The sequence below is a fragment of the Adelges cooleyi genome, unplaced genomic scaffold (genome assembly GCF_023614345.1).
Source record: "Adelges cooleyi isolate 19-005CV unplaced genomic scaffold, UGA_ACOO_1.1 ACOO_flye_CR_arks_rails_tigmint_CR_PRNA_108, whole genome shotgun sequence".
Taxonomy (NCBI): Eukaryota; Metazoa; Arthropoda; class Insecta; order Hemiptera; family Adelgidae; genus Adelges; species Adelges cooleyi.
Genome location: NW_026095761.1, coordinates 14,573,023 through 14,589,657, shown reverse-complemented (window position 1 = coordinate 14,589,657; position 16,635 = coordinate 14,573,023). Strand labels below are relative to the sequence as shown.

Below are 16,635 nucleotides of genomic sequence, written 5' to 3'. Positions count from 1 at the left end.
ATAGATTTGATGTAACATAGGAATTCTATAGGATGTCTCACAATGATAATTTAAAATAATAGATTCCGAAAAATACATATAGGTTTTGATTTTTTAATGGTTAAGGTTATTTAAATAGTGATTAGTAATGTGTTTTTATACTAATGCTATACACACAAAGATGCCATTTCGAGTTCTTAAAATTTATTTTTACATCTAAAAGTTATAAAGCCTAAAACTTAAATTACAAAATGGTAACTTAAAAGATCTATTGAATAGTATAGTTAAAATTGCAATGCGTACAGTTTCAAATTTTACAAACAATTGTAAAACGTAGTTATATTAAATTTTATCATTTTTTATACTTAATCGCAAAAAACGTAGCTTTCTACAAACAATTTCATATAATAAAAATTAATTTCATACAAAATAATTGAATTAAAAATAACTATTTAATGCTAAAAATCAAAATTAGTTATTTTTCATTAAAATATTACTGTAGCAAGTATGAAAACAATATAAAAGCGAATAGCAAATTAATAAAGATTACTAAAATATAAAAACAAAATATTAAAATACCTGATATCTGTCATTTATGTCTGTTAATTTAAAGAAACTTTGTCAACTATTGTTCATATTTTTCGTTCACAAAACAGCGCCACATTTATTCATGCTCACTTTTGTACAGTATTTGATAGATATTTTTTGCACAGTTATTTTTTAACAAATTTAATTGACATTTATAATCGTATTTAAGATTGCCAAGAACACTGTTTTGTGCTATTTTAAGCGTGGTTTGTGAGTTTTAATTTTCTTTGCTAAATTCAATAGTCTCTGAAGACTTTTTAGGGTTTTTTTTTTAACAAAATGAAAATTTCTTTTTTTTTTTTTTATTTAAATATGGCTTCGACTACTAGGTCATTAGCCTTTCTTTTTGTTTTGTATGTTTTTTATTTTTTGGAGACAGTTCTGAAAGCAACCAACAATATATTAGAAAAACGCATATACGATGAATATACGTCGACAGTATAGCCGACAATTTTGGTAGAAAGCTGACAAACGCATTCGGTGCCAAAACGATACCGGTGTCAAACATCATGTTAATTGAATTCCCGGGGCCCACACAAAAACAGTTCACGGCGAGGAAATGGTTTGCGCAGAAGCATAACCAGATCGCGATACCGAGTGAATTGACCAAAGCAAGAGAACAAATGGGCAAGATCAATGAATACCACGGAAAAGCGGTGGATATGGGACGAAAAATGATAATAGAGATTATTATTTTATTTTATTTCTGGTTACAATGGTTGGATACTTTACTCGCATTGACTTATTTGAAATCAGTAATTTTGAACAGTGGAAAAGTAAATTAAGTCGGACACGGTTATCTTTATAATATATGCATACCAGTAGGGATGACCGATGGAGAATATGAATCGTCAACGTGGCATGACTGTGGTCGGATGAAAAATTCGTTTTTGTCTCTCAGACGGGTTCTTTGCCGTTGACACGTTTTCCGGGTAATAGATACACAAGATAACCGGATGTATAGGCGTATGCACACACACACACACCGACCCATATGAAGGGTAGTGGATAATTCGCTTAGCGCCACCTCAAGAAATAACGAGCTCGTCAAAAATGACTAATGGCGCGCGCCGATGATGGAAGTGCATTTAAAACGATAACGTGTTTTTCGGTTTAAGGATTTGTCGGTTGGGTGTTTGTCAGAAACAAACGCCCAAAAAAATCTAACTTAAAATCCTCTCAAATCGTTCACGCGGGATATACCACAATATTTTTTGTATTACTATATTTGTTGTTATCGTTAACGTTTTAATGTTAGGCCGGAGATCGAACTTGCCTCGGTATAAATTGCTGGTCGTGGCTGTCGGCTCTCGCCAAATAATATACCATATCAATCCATCAATTAATCCGTTGCAGCCCTGAAATATATTTATTAGAGATGGCCGCCGGATATCGGCACTGGAAAACGGTCCACGGACCGTTTTATTTATTTGCTAGTTTTTTTTTTTTTTTTTTTTTTCTTGATTGATGGTAAAAGAAAATAGACCTTGTCTCCGTCATTTCACAACGATGATAAATTACAAATACGAACTGTATGTTGCGATGTCTTTTGGGGCCACTTTTTTTTCGGGGAGGCGGCGAACGCACTCGAGTGGTGCGTGTCTAGTGCGGTGACCTCACAACAACAACAACGACCGACCGACGTCGCCAAAGGCCGGATATTCCGGCTAGAACAGATTTCCGGATTCGAAAAGCCACGTCGTCCCCCGAGCACTTTTAATAAAACCCATCACATACTATCACTGCTGATACTTTGCAGTTAAAACTATAGATAGATGTTGTACAATAAATGATTATTATGTTTTTAATGAAACCGTGACGGACCTCGAGCGAGTGCTTTTTAACATATGGATACGTTGTTTTTTAGTCTGGAATAAATCCAGAATTCTTGTAGACATTTTCACGACACGAAATCAGTCAAGTCCGGTAAGACACAGCAACGGATAAGGGATTAGTTGTACGAGATTTAGGTTTAACCGGGTTCGGCGATTCCATTGATTTAATCCGTCTTTGCATTATCGTCGACTACGGTTAGTATGAAGCATTTTCACGTTTCAGAGCAACCAAGTTAAAGTACATAAGCAATACGAGTTAAAAGTTAACAGAATGCTTAGAATTTATGTTTAGTGACGAATGACCGTGTGGGTAAGGCGTCTGTGTGTTGGCTCGGGTGGTCTGGTTAAATTGGAAGCCTATTAAGCTACATGTTGATGATTTTTAACAAACAAAGTAAATTACCTGTATACCTACTTTAAAAGCATAGGGTAAACATAGAATTATGCAAAACAATGGAAGAGTCGAAGGTAATGTAATGAGTAGAATGCCATGTGGATTGTGAGGTGGAAAGAGCCAACACAGATTTGAGGCCAACAATAATGTAATGTGTGTTAGGCATTACATGAAAAGGATAAATGGGAAATAGAAGTAGCTAAAATCAATATGATGATCTATGAAATGACTGAGTAAGATATAATTAATAATAAGTATACAAGTAGTAATAACTAATAGGTAGTAAGTATTTTGGTGGTTCTACCGATATCAGGCCAAATAAAATGAAACGGATTCATATTGTTTAGTCTTGTTGAAAAAAAGTGTAGAACTCGAAGTAATAAAACGGTTAAGATAGATTACCGAAGAGAATTACAAAACAATCAAGTCAGCTTAAAAGATTATTAGATGTTTGTATGGTAGATAGTTTTTGAAAAAAAATATACAGTGTAGTATTAAAAATTGTACTGTGTAAAATTTTACAATTAAGGAGTGGTGCCATGTATTTAATAAGAAAAAAATTAAGGCAATTTCTGGACGAAATTTGACATAAATATACCAATAAATCGCCAACACCTATTATTATTGAATTGTAGACCACGCTGTCCATCGATATGATCTATTATGATCTTTATGAATTTTGAATAGATGAGACTTCGCCTTAAAACTGCGTACTTATATTTTTTTAATATTGTCTCTTAAAACATGTATTACACAGGAATAAATAAAGTACCTATAACAACTGGCGTCCTCTTAGGTCGACAAGCTCAAGAACTACCAGTAACTCGAGTACCTGTTTAGCATTACTACTAAAAAAAGTCAAAAACCATTAAAATTTAAAAACATTTGCGTTACACATTTATGCACACAACTTCAAATACTCGACATTCAAGTTTATTGAATTCAAGATTTATTTATTGTATCCAATCAAAAATGTTTTTCCATGGTTAGTATAGTCCCATAAGTTTTGTTTTAAGTGTGCTTTCGTAAAGCTGTCGAATTTTAAGTGTTTCCAGACAACATATTTTGTCTAAACTATAACAAATAACTGCGTGAGCTACTAATAGTACCTATAATTATAAGTACTCCACCATTTGTCACCATTTTGTGTAGTATAGAAAACCAATTATGTTTTTCTTTTATCGCAAAAATGTATATTTAAAAAAAATTTGTTGATTTTAAGCTAATTAGAAAGTCTAAAAGTTTTCAGACCTCTTGACGTTCTAATATTTTCTTTTAACTAGCTTAATCGAGTTTGCAAAGTATACTTTCCCAAAACATACTAGTAAACAAACAAATCACACGGTTTTTTAAGACAAAGTTAGATTAACACAAAGTAAATTTATTTTAAGTCCTACGCGATCGAGGGTTCATTTTTTGTGTTATAGTAGTTTTCCAAAATTATCATTAGTTAAATTATTTTTAAGTTTTGAGTAACATAGATAAGGGATTAGGTGTACTTGTTTATTTGCATAACTATATACAATGTAAAATTATTACCAAAGTATTTAGTTTTTAATTTTTGTCCTTTTTGGACAATTGTATAAATGTTTAGAAATATATTGAGAAGACGGTCAAAATGTTTAAATATTTCAGTAGGTTTCAACCTAAATATTTTGCTTTAATATTATCAGCAGAAAATAATATTGGCAGTTCTATTTTTAAGCTCAAATGTATTTTCTTTATTGTAGTCATTACTATATGTCTGAAAGCATAGTATCTTGTCTCCAGACTTGAATGTATATATTACAAGGAATGCGACAATAATAATAATGAAAAATGTCTCGGCCGAGTCTTCCTGAGTCTAGACAAATAAAACGGTAAATGTTCCAACACTTGCTAATGGATAAAATTAATTTTCCAATAACAAAACGCCTTTGTGAATTCTTCCGGTACGTGACTCAAAACGAATACCTTTTAAATATAATTATTTCCCTCTGCCCGAAAGAATAGAAATTTAATTAATAAACCCACTACAGACACGTTATATTAAACAGTATTGGATATGAAATTTCATTTGTCAAATTCTACAATAATTTTTGTTACATACATTTTAGCGTCCATTCGACTTGATTACTTTATTATTGTGATTTATATTTATTTTTTTTTACTATATTATTAAACGTAATATAGCGGTATAATTTAATTGAAACACAAACGAACATCCACGCAAAGTTTGTTGATATTATAAATATTCATTCTGTAATGAGTTGAACGGCCCATCTAAATCCTTCACCACTAACGGCTAACTGGATACCATCCGGTCCACAGTGAGTGCTCTATAAACCTCCAACTCGATGGATAATGCGTGAATTTCGGTAACGTTGTTGGCTCGGCAATGAATATTAATGCTCATTGAAAACAATACTATTCGCACAGTGTACTCAAAATCGTCCGTCAGAAGACCGCTGTTAATGTTTGAGAAAAATAAACACCATCAGTTTAAAAAAAAACATCCCACACAACAAAAAAAAAATTTTAAAAACAATAATATTTTTTTTTATTAATATTGTTATATTATATTTTAATACTTTGAAATCATATTTTGGCAGAAAATAAAAAAAAAATGTTTTTTCCAGAAACATTTAAAGTATCAAACCACAAAGTAACAATTGCCACAATATAGTTTCATAACATAAAAATGTTAAATGATATTTTTAACAGGAAATCAAAATGTTATATGAATAACACAAACGTTTCATAATAATATTTTCTAAATATTATACGTTTAAGAAACATACATAAATTAGGTTAAAACTATAAAAACAAAACGCTAAATATTTATATTATATTTGTATTTTTTTTAAATGCTGTGTGGAGTTTATATTGATTACACTTTGTTGTGTAACACTCTGTTTTGAAATAACGCGGTATGGTATATTATAATATTAAATTTATGTACCTGAGCAGTGTGCACTTAATGTATGTCATAATCATAACAACAAAATTATGAAAATAATAATTCTGTTGTGTAGTAAATATTATGTGAATTGAACTGTTTTATACAACTACTACTGTAGCGTACTTTCTATTATAGTAACAAAAACGTTCGATTTAAATTAATGTTACATGTGTAGAATAATCCAAAAACTAAACAAAATATTTAAAATCTAATATAGCGTTAGGTTTTTCAACGTTTCTAATCAATACATTTGCACAATTATGATTGAACTTGAAGGCTTAACGACATTATTATGAGCGTAGTAATAAAAACTCTATAAACTATTGGATTAGTGTATTAATCAGAATGCTAATTTAATTTTTCTGTTAATTTCAACCCCAAAAGTGCTAATTATAATACGAATTTGTATTATATTTACTTTTTAATTACTTGCATATTTGTCTAAGTAGGATTAATATCTATTTTATATTCTGTTATAAAATAAAACACAGTCATTTATATATTCTGTCATTAACCCATGCGATGATATTATTATATAGATACCAATACTTAACTACTTTTGTTTTTTGATTTCAGGTTACCCTATCCATATCTATTTTGATTAGTCTCCACGTGTTTTTTCTTTTGGTCGTTGAAATCATTCCTCCCACTTCATTAGTGGTGCCACTTCTGGGAAAATATTTAATTTTCGCTATGATACTAGTGTCTATAAGGTAAGTATGATAGAAATAAAAGGCAACGGTCCTAGGATAAATTGACATTGTATCCTTTACGGGTTTCTCTCAACAACTATATTGTTACAAGACCTGTCGTTATATTTTTAATGTTCTCTCTTAATTATTATAAGATAATCTCTTGCCTATTTTTGGTTTTTGCTCTTTCCTTTAGACTGTTACACGTCATGTATATCGTCAAAAGTTGGGCATTATTCGAATAAAATATTATTTGTATAATATAATTATCATTCATATTCTCTATAACAATATGACTATAACCTATGGCTCAAAATAAGCTTCTAAATATTTTTTTTTTCAAATCAAGTTCTTATCACTTGCTTCTTTTTTTTGTTAAAACTGACAATTCAAATATAAACCAGAATTTTAATTATTTCTCTTACACTTTGCCGATCTAGTTTAATAATTAGTATTACTATTGAAATAGCATTGGCATTAGGCCACCGAGCTGGAATACGCTTGGCTGAATGAAGTCCTTCGACTGAGATAAGTGGTAACTATTAATAGTAATCGATTGGGAGGCTGTATATACAGAGGAAAATAAGGGGGCAGAAGCTCCGTTCGGGACGAAGGAAACGCTCCAATGATTAAATCGCTATTGTTACTATTTGAATTGTATTACTGCAAGTAGCAAAGCAAAAGGGGACAATACAATGACGCGCTAGTTTGCCGTTCGATTATTTTGAATAATATAATTATATCATTACACCAAATCAAATTATTTATTAATTTATGACAAAATCAGAGCGCGTTAGTTACAGCTTACGAAATGTCTATTGCAATTTAATAACAGTATAACAATGATGAGTATAATTTAAACTTGCTCAGTTTCTGAATTTGCTTATCTATCGCACTACTTCAACGCAAAAATGTATGCTAAAAGCGTATCACAAATACTATTAAATTAAGTTTTCCAATTCGATTTCCTAATAGTGTTAGGAGACGGTCAAAATGGCAAAACATTTCAAATGCTTTGTTTAATATTTATTAAAGATAAAAAAATACGCATTTGTAGTATTAACAAATACGTCAAGAATGTGCGAACAAACTTTTAAAAAAAGGTTTAAAAACAAATTAAAAAAAAAAGCAACTTGGGTAATATTGTAAAATGTAGAAAGGGGGTTTTATGTTTTTGGAACAAAATTCTTTTTTTTTGTTATTTTAATATTATTTTCTAACAAAATGGCACCTTTGGAAATCTAAAAGAATACCACTATGTCGAAGGGTTACAGTTTGTGTTTAACAATACCTTTGTCGTCGACTGCAGTGACGGTATGGATATTAAAAAATACTTTAATTACTATATCTAATGTATACTGTAATATATATATAACTTAAATGTATTATAACACTTTTCTTTAGGAAATCCGAATAGGTTATAATGTTAGAAGCATTATGTCCTTTAAACCGCGTCTAGTGAAAACAGGAAGTAAAATTTGCTTTATTTTTTTATTACACCAAATAGTACCATAATGTTATATTGTGTTTTTTTCTTAATATCTTCCTCTCCCGTTGTTACAGGTGCCGTAAACTACCTACCAATTTTTCATTATAGACGTTGATTGATCACTTATACAAACAAAATCCAAATTATTAATTAATTATATTCTTTATAACGTTTTACGAAAGGGGGAAAAAACAAATATTATTATTTATTACAGTTGAACAAGCTTGAGTCATTGTCATGATTTCTGGTATCGTACAAGGATGTGGTATGACATTAATATAGACCCGTATTAGATATAAAAATCATACAACATTTAATTCATCATAATATCCTCTATTTTTGTCTCCCTCTTTCTTGTTATATATCTCGGACGTTTCTGACCTGCATTTCGTCTAATGATTAATAATGTGTCTATTACAACCACCAATACTATGTCGTATAGCCTCCTACCAAGGACTATATCATGGGTCCAGACAAAAAATAAATAAAAACCACATTATTATAAGAATAATAATTATACTTTCTTACTTTTACATCGAGGCTAAAATTCAAAATAAAACTACTGGTACATTTCGTATATTATAACCAAATAATATAGTTTATATATATATATATTATTTTAAACATTATACATGTAGAATAGTTGTTATTTTTTATTAAGTTCTTACGGAAACATCTAAGAAAATTTAAGTTTATTAATTGTATGTGATATTTAATTAAGTTTTCCATAATTCCGTACTTTGTTGATCAATGATAAGGGCGAGATTCAGATTAAAATCCCGGCAAATAGTTTGTAATTAAAAACAAATGATTATTCATGAATTTGTTTCCAGTTTTTAAATAATCAACCTTGTTAATGAACCAAATGATTAGGACCTTTAATTGTATGTATATTTTTGTAATTAAAACATAAACACAAATGAAATAATTTATTTAAACTTACAGTCGAATATTAATGACTCTTGTATTTAATATTAACTTAATCTCGAGAGTTAATGTGACTCAATCCCTTTATAATGATTATATGCATGTATAATTATTTGTTTATTACAGAACACACAGAGCAAAAATAAAAAGTATATAAATAAAAACAGAAAATACATTTATGGATGAACCAATTATAAAAAAAAATATTCGCAATAATGTATAATTATTTACCAATAACAATGTTTTATTATTCATAATAATAAATTGTTTAGATGACATTTTGAAACAAGTTTAAATGTAAATATTATAATCGCAAAAACAAAATTAATTCCTCTTCTTCAATTAGATAAAACATGTTAATACATTCAAAGGCAATTACATTCTAATGGCATTGATAGAAAATGAAGTCTTTTGAAAGCACTTGTAGTACACATATATGTTGAAACTTAGCGTGAGTTTTCAACATTTCGCGTTTAGTCTGTCCAAACCGGAAAATGTTCGTTAATTTTCCACGCTCGAGAAGACGAGAAAAGAAAGATAGTCATTTTTCTTCTTTACTGTATAAGCATAACAAAATAAAAAATAAATCAGATTCACTTTTTAAACAATTTTTTAAAAAGAAAACATCCATTAAAAACTGAAGTTTACAAAAAATAATAAGTGTACATATGACTACATATGTACAATACGTGTACTACATATATATAGGTATTATATGTATAAAGGTCTGAGTTTGTGTTTTACATCGAGATGGATAGTACTCGTTACCAGAGGAAGGAGAAACATATGTCAAATAGGAGAAACATTTCATCAAACAATTTTTTTTTAACTCTCTAAATCCAAACAAAATTCGCTACCAGTATGTTCATTAATGATATTTTTTATAGTGTGTTTTAACTTAGAAAGTGATCTGGTTCCGGGTCCTGATAAAATACCAGCGTTTTTTTTAACCCTTATTTGATCCGGTCTAATGGACCCCTTTGATAGTGTGATCAATCAATAGTGACTAGTGTTAAACAAGTATCGCATGCACTAGTCAATTATTCCAAGATATAAATTGTTTATGTTATCCTTGAGGTCTGGGAATTTTTCTAAGTTGTGGAAACAATATTTTGTTACAGTTATCTGGAAAGCAGATGGCAAAACAGAGGTACTAATTATTGCCCAATGACAAAGCTAAGTTCTCTCCCTAAAGCTTTGAAAGACTAGTTGAACATAAATTTGTATTATTTACCGAAAAATCTTGAGTTGTTTGTCACAGTTACCATATAGATGCCTATCCGAAATTACAATCAAATTAAAACATATTTTTTTTTATAGTGTTCAGGTAATGGACTACATCTAATACCAATACGTGTATGCATATTTCTTTTCAACATAAGCGTTTGCCTGTTTTATGTCGCTATAAACTTTATGGTTTTGATATCGCTGTTATAAGTTATTAAGTTAGGGACCTTGGTATAATTATTTTGTCTGGTTTATCCATTAATCGCCGTGTAAAAATTGCCCGTGCTAAATACTTGAGAAACCTAGAGTTTGTTTTGCAGACGTGTTATACGCACTTTAAAACTCTTCACTTGGCTTTGGTCCGTTTTGTCTTAAAGGTTGGATCAATAGTTTTGAATCCGTGTGAGTCGACGTGATTATATAGACTCAATTTTTTCATGTAAGCTATAATGAACGTCCTCAGTTTTTGGATGATGTAAAGTTAACCATTTATCTTATATTTTGCACAGTAAACGTAATTTTGTTGTACATAGTCCCATAAATAGAATACGTGATAAATTATAGCAATATTTATTTTGTCTAATTTTTATTTTTTCCACAACTGTAGTTTTAAATTAAAAAGTGTTGTGCGTGTCTATAGTTGGCTTGACGTTATAGAAAACTAATAAACATTTTAATTCAAACGTATCAAATAAACGATATGGCAGACATAGTGTATCGATGACCCGTTTCCGATCCAAAATGAAGGTTTAACGGGGATACAATCGATTGGACCCTTTTTCTGGTGTTGTTGAAAAAACTGACATTCATAGTGCAAACACGGAGTCGTAAAATATTATCGTATTCATAAAAATTCAATTTATAATATATATATATATATTATGTGTGACCAAACGATACAAATATTACACTTGGGTGAACTTCTATAACGGACAAACGACTTTCCAAAGCGGTGTAAACGTCATTTATATTATATTGATACATTATGTACCAAAAAGTCCCACACAATCTGAGAATTCAATAGATACTTCATTTAACTAAAAATAATTAAATCGGTCATTGTTCTCATCACTATCATATATATATATAATCAGTTTGTATCATCTTATCTGCCAAACAAAATGTAGTTCATTGACAAAATTAAGACAGATATTTTAGGACTAAATATAGTTCTTAATTTAAATAGACTACTATAATTAATTGTGTATTTATTATATTAGTTATTTTTCTGAGTTTATCATTATATTTATTATCATAGTAAAGGACCAATAATTTGAGTTGAGTCCTGAAAATTACCCATAAAAATACATTAAAAACATAATCGTTATTTTGATCTCCTGTAAAATAATTTTGTGGATATTTTTTATAAAAGGGATAAATTTAAACTGAATGTATATTTTTTCATCTAAACGAGTATAGTTTAGTAGACTTTTGGCTTTAACCCGACCTTTTACTAATGATACACCGTAGATTAAGCGCAAATACATATAATAACAATACAAATTTTATTCTCGGAATTAATATTAAACACCAAAAACCTTTTTTAAAAGATAACATCTATGAAATAACTAGCCTAATTGTTGTTGATAAAGTAGTTTACCGGTTGTTTGGAATTTGTATTTTAATATCTGTAGACATTTACTCGAGTCTTACATGAGCGTTTTCCAATCAGTTTTATATATTTTAGTAAAAATCACTGGAAAAAGTTCTAGTATGGTTTTACAGATTCGACCATTACTAGAGATAACAATTCTATATAATTAAGACGTAAAATTATTTTTGATACATTTTTACAAATTACCATAAATTTGTCAAAATAATAATTTTTTTTTTTCATATTTATTTTGTTTATTCTCTTTGATTAAACATATTTTCGCGTGCTGTGAACAAAGAAGTTTCGGCGGTAACAAAACTTTAAATTACTATTTGTCCACCGAATCTGTCTCCGTTCCGAGCCAGTAGTTTTGAATATATTATAACAATAATAATTATTATTCCAATCTTTCGAATGTAGTCATCTGGAATGCCCGTCTCGAGTTCATTTAATGAATACGAACCTTTGTATTCACACTTTTTTGATGGTGTTTCGTATGATCGGTAAAATATTTTGATCACTTCGTTATCTTCAACATTTCCCCTAAAACCAGTAAGGACTCAAGTCAACCCTACCCCACACGTTTGGTTTCTGTGAATTGTTGATTATCATTTAGCATTAAATTAAAAAACTAAAAAAATCCCCATTGTCCGACTACGGTAATAGTTGATGAGCATTATGCAACCCATACAAATAATAACCAGTATAGCCAATTCGTCAATTTATTATGGACACGTTTACTTGTAAAACATAATAAATTAATTTTAAAACTCATAAAATAATTATGTTTTATAAGTACTATTCCAAAAAAATATACTTATATGTCCAATTAAAATTAATGTCAACGAGAATGTGGTTTAGATTTCATATTCTTTGTTATTCTTATTTGTGTTTTTAGAAAAAATGAATAAAGATTATTGCGGTCACATTTCATAGTTTTGTAATTTTTTTGTTTTTTTTTAAATATCAATTTTAAGTCTTTCAACAACGAAAATTAAAATTGTATTTTATTCTTATTCAGATTTTAAACAAAGGTTATCTTATTATTTATATGTATTATTTAAAAATCTAAAATCTCCTAAACCTGTTCGGAATTTTCATCATTCATAGCACATACAAACTTAATCAAGAAACTAAATCTTTCATTAATCGTTCCTTATATTTTTAGCGTTTAATTACTTTTATTTTGTATACAATTTGCCCGATTTAAATTGCCATAGATAAAATTAATTGTATGTATTCTTTTCTTACAGTATATGTGTAACAGTGGTGGTATTGAACGTCCATTTCCGATCGCCACAAACACATAAAATGGCCCCATGGGTGAAACGAGTGTTCATACATATTCTACCAAGACTGTTGGTTATGCGAAGACCACAATTCCAGTTTGAACCGAGCAGGTAAGTTGTCGCAGTAGAAAACAATAAAAGATCTCATTTCGTGTAAAATTTATCGATAAATCATAAATAAAATATCGTATAAATACAACTATGATATGAACACGAACTGCAGTTGTTTTGTATGTCGTTTTGAACTAACGGTTTGGCCGGACAAATGCCTTAACGCAGAACATAGTAAACGAGAAGACTCAGAAAGTTTGTTGCACATGTGTATACACGGACACTACGCGATCTTGCAATTTAATTTATGTTACACATAACTCCCGAGACTTTGCTAAATAGTATAACCTTTAAATTATAGTAACAATATTGTTCAAACGCAATACTCATACGACACACACAATATAACAATAATATTATATTATATTCGAATTGTGTAGTGTATGTGTAACTTACTTGGAGACATAAACGAGATGAGATATTGCCTTAGTTGTAGTATTTATAATATATTCAAGCGCAACACCGGGACCCATTACCATAAAATAGTGTTTAATGTCATATTTAGTTTGAATATAAATCTTTGCGGATGATTATAACGTACAATTCAAGCAATTCACTTGATAATTCGTTCGAGTCATTTTACCCAAGTCAATTGGACAAAATGTTATGCGCAATAAAGCCAATTGTTGTAGGTATACTAATACAATGTTTACCGGTTATAAACGATGAAAACATTAGCACAATGACAAAACATGCGACCGTCGAACAAGTTTAAACACAAAATTAACTAATTATTTCAGTTTCAATGCCGGCTCGATAGTGTTGAAAGGCAGAGACGTGCATCCGTGCTACTTCCAAGCGGGTTGCGGATTCGACGAGGCCAGAAACGACAAAGGTCGCCGGTCGACCGCGGACGACAGCGTGTCCAAAGGCACTAGAGAAACGTCCAAAGAAGATATATCCAGGTCAGTTAAGAAATTATTAAATTATAACGTAAACGTTGTTATTTCGTCGACAGCTGTTGATTTACTATATTGATGGGCCTATCAATGTGCAAAATCTCGATACGTCCATGAAACATATTGTCTCTATACAGTCTACAATCACCTCTTCATATAAGAGATGTATTTATAAGTTACACGTACAATCAGAACATTCGTTAATAATTTCCATAATCGGCCAACCTATTGTCTTAATCTATTAATATTGTCTTGAATTATCGATACCAGAAAATAACAATTGATACTTTCTGTCTGAATATAAGTATGAAATTTCTGTCATAATTGATATTATATCAAAATGTTTCACACGTAATCAACAAAAAGTTAATAACATAATTATGCTTTAGTTTGCGAAACTCAGATGGCGCTGGATAGGTTACAATATTAATGTTGGGTGAATTTTGTTGGTAGCTAAAAAATCGAACATCGACCATGTGTGACGAGTAAAATAAAATTTATTAACAGACCTTCAATTGACTGAGTTAATTATTCGCGGAGGACTAATGGCTATATATACTACCATAATTCATTTAAGCAACAGATAAACAAAATAACTATATTTAACCACGATAATCAGTTTCAACTGAATAACCAATTTTTTAAACTAAATTGAAAACTAATTTATATAATTTTGATTTATGTGTACATTTCAAATGTATTCGATATTACAACTATAAACTACCCAGATATACTTTATATATATATTTATAATATTTATATGATAAGGTGTCATTTTCTTTTACCTAACCTAATAGGAGGGACTATTTTCTTAGTTATTAACGCGGGTCCGTAGATATCATGACGACTGTACGGACGTAAAAGAAAATGACGGTACCTACTTAAAAAATAACCCTTCTCGTTGCCCTTAGAAATTAATATGGTACCATACTTGAAATTTTGAAAATATTACACGATGTACTTGACTGTCGGCTGTTTAAACCGTGTAATATCCGTACATCAACCATTGTCGGAAAAGTTGTTTTGAACATTTGTTTGCTATGTTTTATAATATTATGAACAGCGACGGCGAAGGAGGCAGCTGTCAGGTACACGGGCTGGTGCCGAGCGTTGTATCCGACGATATATCCATCACCGAGATGACGACGGACTGCAGCAAGAGTTCTGTCCTGCTGAGAAGTCCAGGATTCCTGCATTCGTCCTGCCCCCCTGCCATGCACAAATCCTGTTTCTGCGTCCGGTTCATAGCGGAACACACGAAGATCACCGACGACGCCACCAAAGTATGTAAAGACAAGCTATCTAAAAACCAAGTAGTAAAATATATATCCCATACAACAATAAAAAAAAAAAGTTTTAGAAATTCAGTCAAAAAATTCGGTAATATTTTAAAATCGTGTTTTGAGATTTGATTAAAAAAAAAATGTTCGTTAAATAAGTACTATGAACGCATCTCCAATATTTTACCTATATTTTAAAATATATCATAATATATTTTTATGTATTCAAAATACATTTTTTTTAATATTTAATTTACCGTCAAAACATAATTTTAAAACCTTTTGAATATTTTTTTTAAAAGGTTTTAAAATTAAGCATTCATACTTTTTTCACTGTATGGAATAATGTAGATAATCAATGGTTATTCAACAAAATGAATAGAACGGTAAATATACCTAAGTAAGTCGTTTGGTGTAAAATCCATATTGAAATTTAATGGCCCGTATTTATCATAGTATGTAAATTGGAAGTATTAAAGGAATAATAATATATTATTATACTATAGGGCGTATTTCGCGATGGTTTGACAGATTAACATATATTTCGTATGTAAATCGAATAGAGCATAGTAATAATACACGCCCTATAATAATATTAATTATACGGAATACTCCGGAATTTAATAATAAGTCCTCGACATTGATATTAATTATGTATTGCCAATGAGTAAATAACATTGGATACCAAATTTGTTTTTGTCTAACAATTTTCAAATTTTACAAATAAACAAGTAATTTATAGAACAAATATAATATAGTTGTCGACAATAATTGTTGCTTGTTAGTTGTTAGTTATTGATTTTTCTTTCCAGCAAACATTCGAATCATTGCTTTATTATACCAAACAAAAAAGTAAAAACGTTTTTTACTAATTTGAACTAAATTTCTATGAGTATAATATTTGTTTGATGTTTTTAATGTAATTAATTACATTGTACAAGACAATATTGGAATAAAATCTAAAATAACCCCGTATTTCATTTGTTTAAACATTTTTTTGGCCAAACCGAATTGGACTTTGTGATGACTAGCACGTGTGTTCGTACTGTCAACTGTGTTATTTTTTTGCTAAATCAGAACTGGTCTCAAAATTCTGAGGTCATATTTGGTATTGGCGAGAAATCTATTGATGTATAATTTTAACCCTTGCAGGTCAAAGAAGATTGGAAATACGTTGCTATGGTGTTGGACAGACTCTTCCTGTGGATATTTACTCTAGCCGTTTTCGCCGGTACCGCAGGTATCATTCTACAAGCGCCCACCTTGTACGACGACCGGATACCTATTGACAGAAAATTTAGCGAGTACCAAACGTAAGTGCAACCCAATCGATAAGGCCGTTCTATCGACAAATTTTACAAAATATTTTAAGCGACATTGCATTTTCGAT

At 30.0% G+C, this 16,635-nt stretch overlaps 2 protein-coding genes across 3 annotated transcripts in view; one reads left to right on the top strand and one right to left on the bottom strand.

The window, feature by feature from the left end:
* LOC126847372 (Y+L amino acid transporter 2) overlaps positions 1–16,635 on the bottom strand; it is a 234,813-nt gene that overhangs the window by 157,397 nt on the left and 60,781 nt on the right. The gene's annotated exons all lie outside the window — the stretch shown is intronic.
* Positions 1–16,635, top strand: part of LOC126847369 (acetylcholine receptor subunit alpha-like) — a 92,749-nt gene that overhangs the window by 73,092 nt on the left and 3,022 nt on the right. For both annotated transcript variants that reach the window (XM_050587530.1, XM_050587529.1), the window contains exons 8-12: positions 6,314–6,450; positions 12,920–13,066; positions 13,807–13,971; positions 15,029–15,248; positions 16,398–16,558. In XM_050587530.1, the coding sequence (XP_050443487.1) occupies positions 6,314–6,450; positions 12,920–13,066; positions 13,807–13,971; positions 15,029–15,248; positions 16,398–16,558 (830 nt within the window). The remainder of the gene's footprint in view (positions 1–6,313; positions 6,451–12,919; positions 13,067–13,806; positions 13,972–15,028; positions 15,249–16,397; positions 16,559–16,635) is intronic.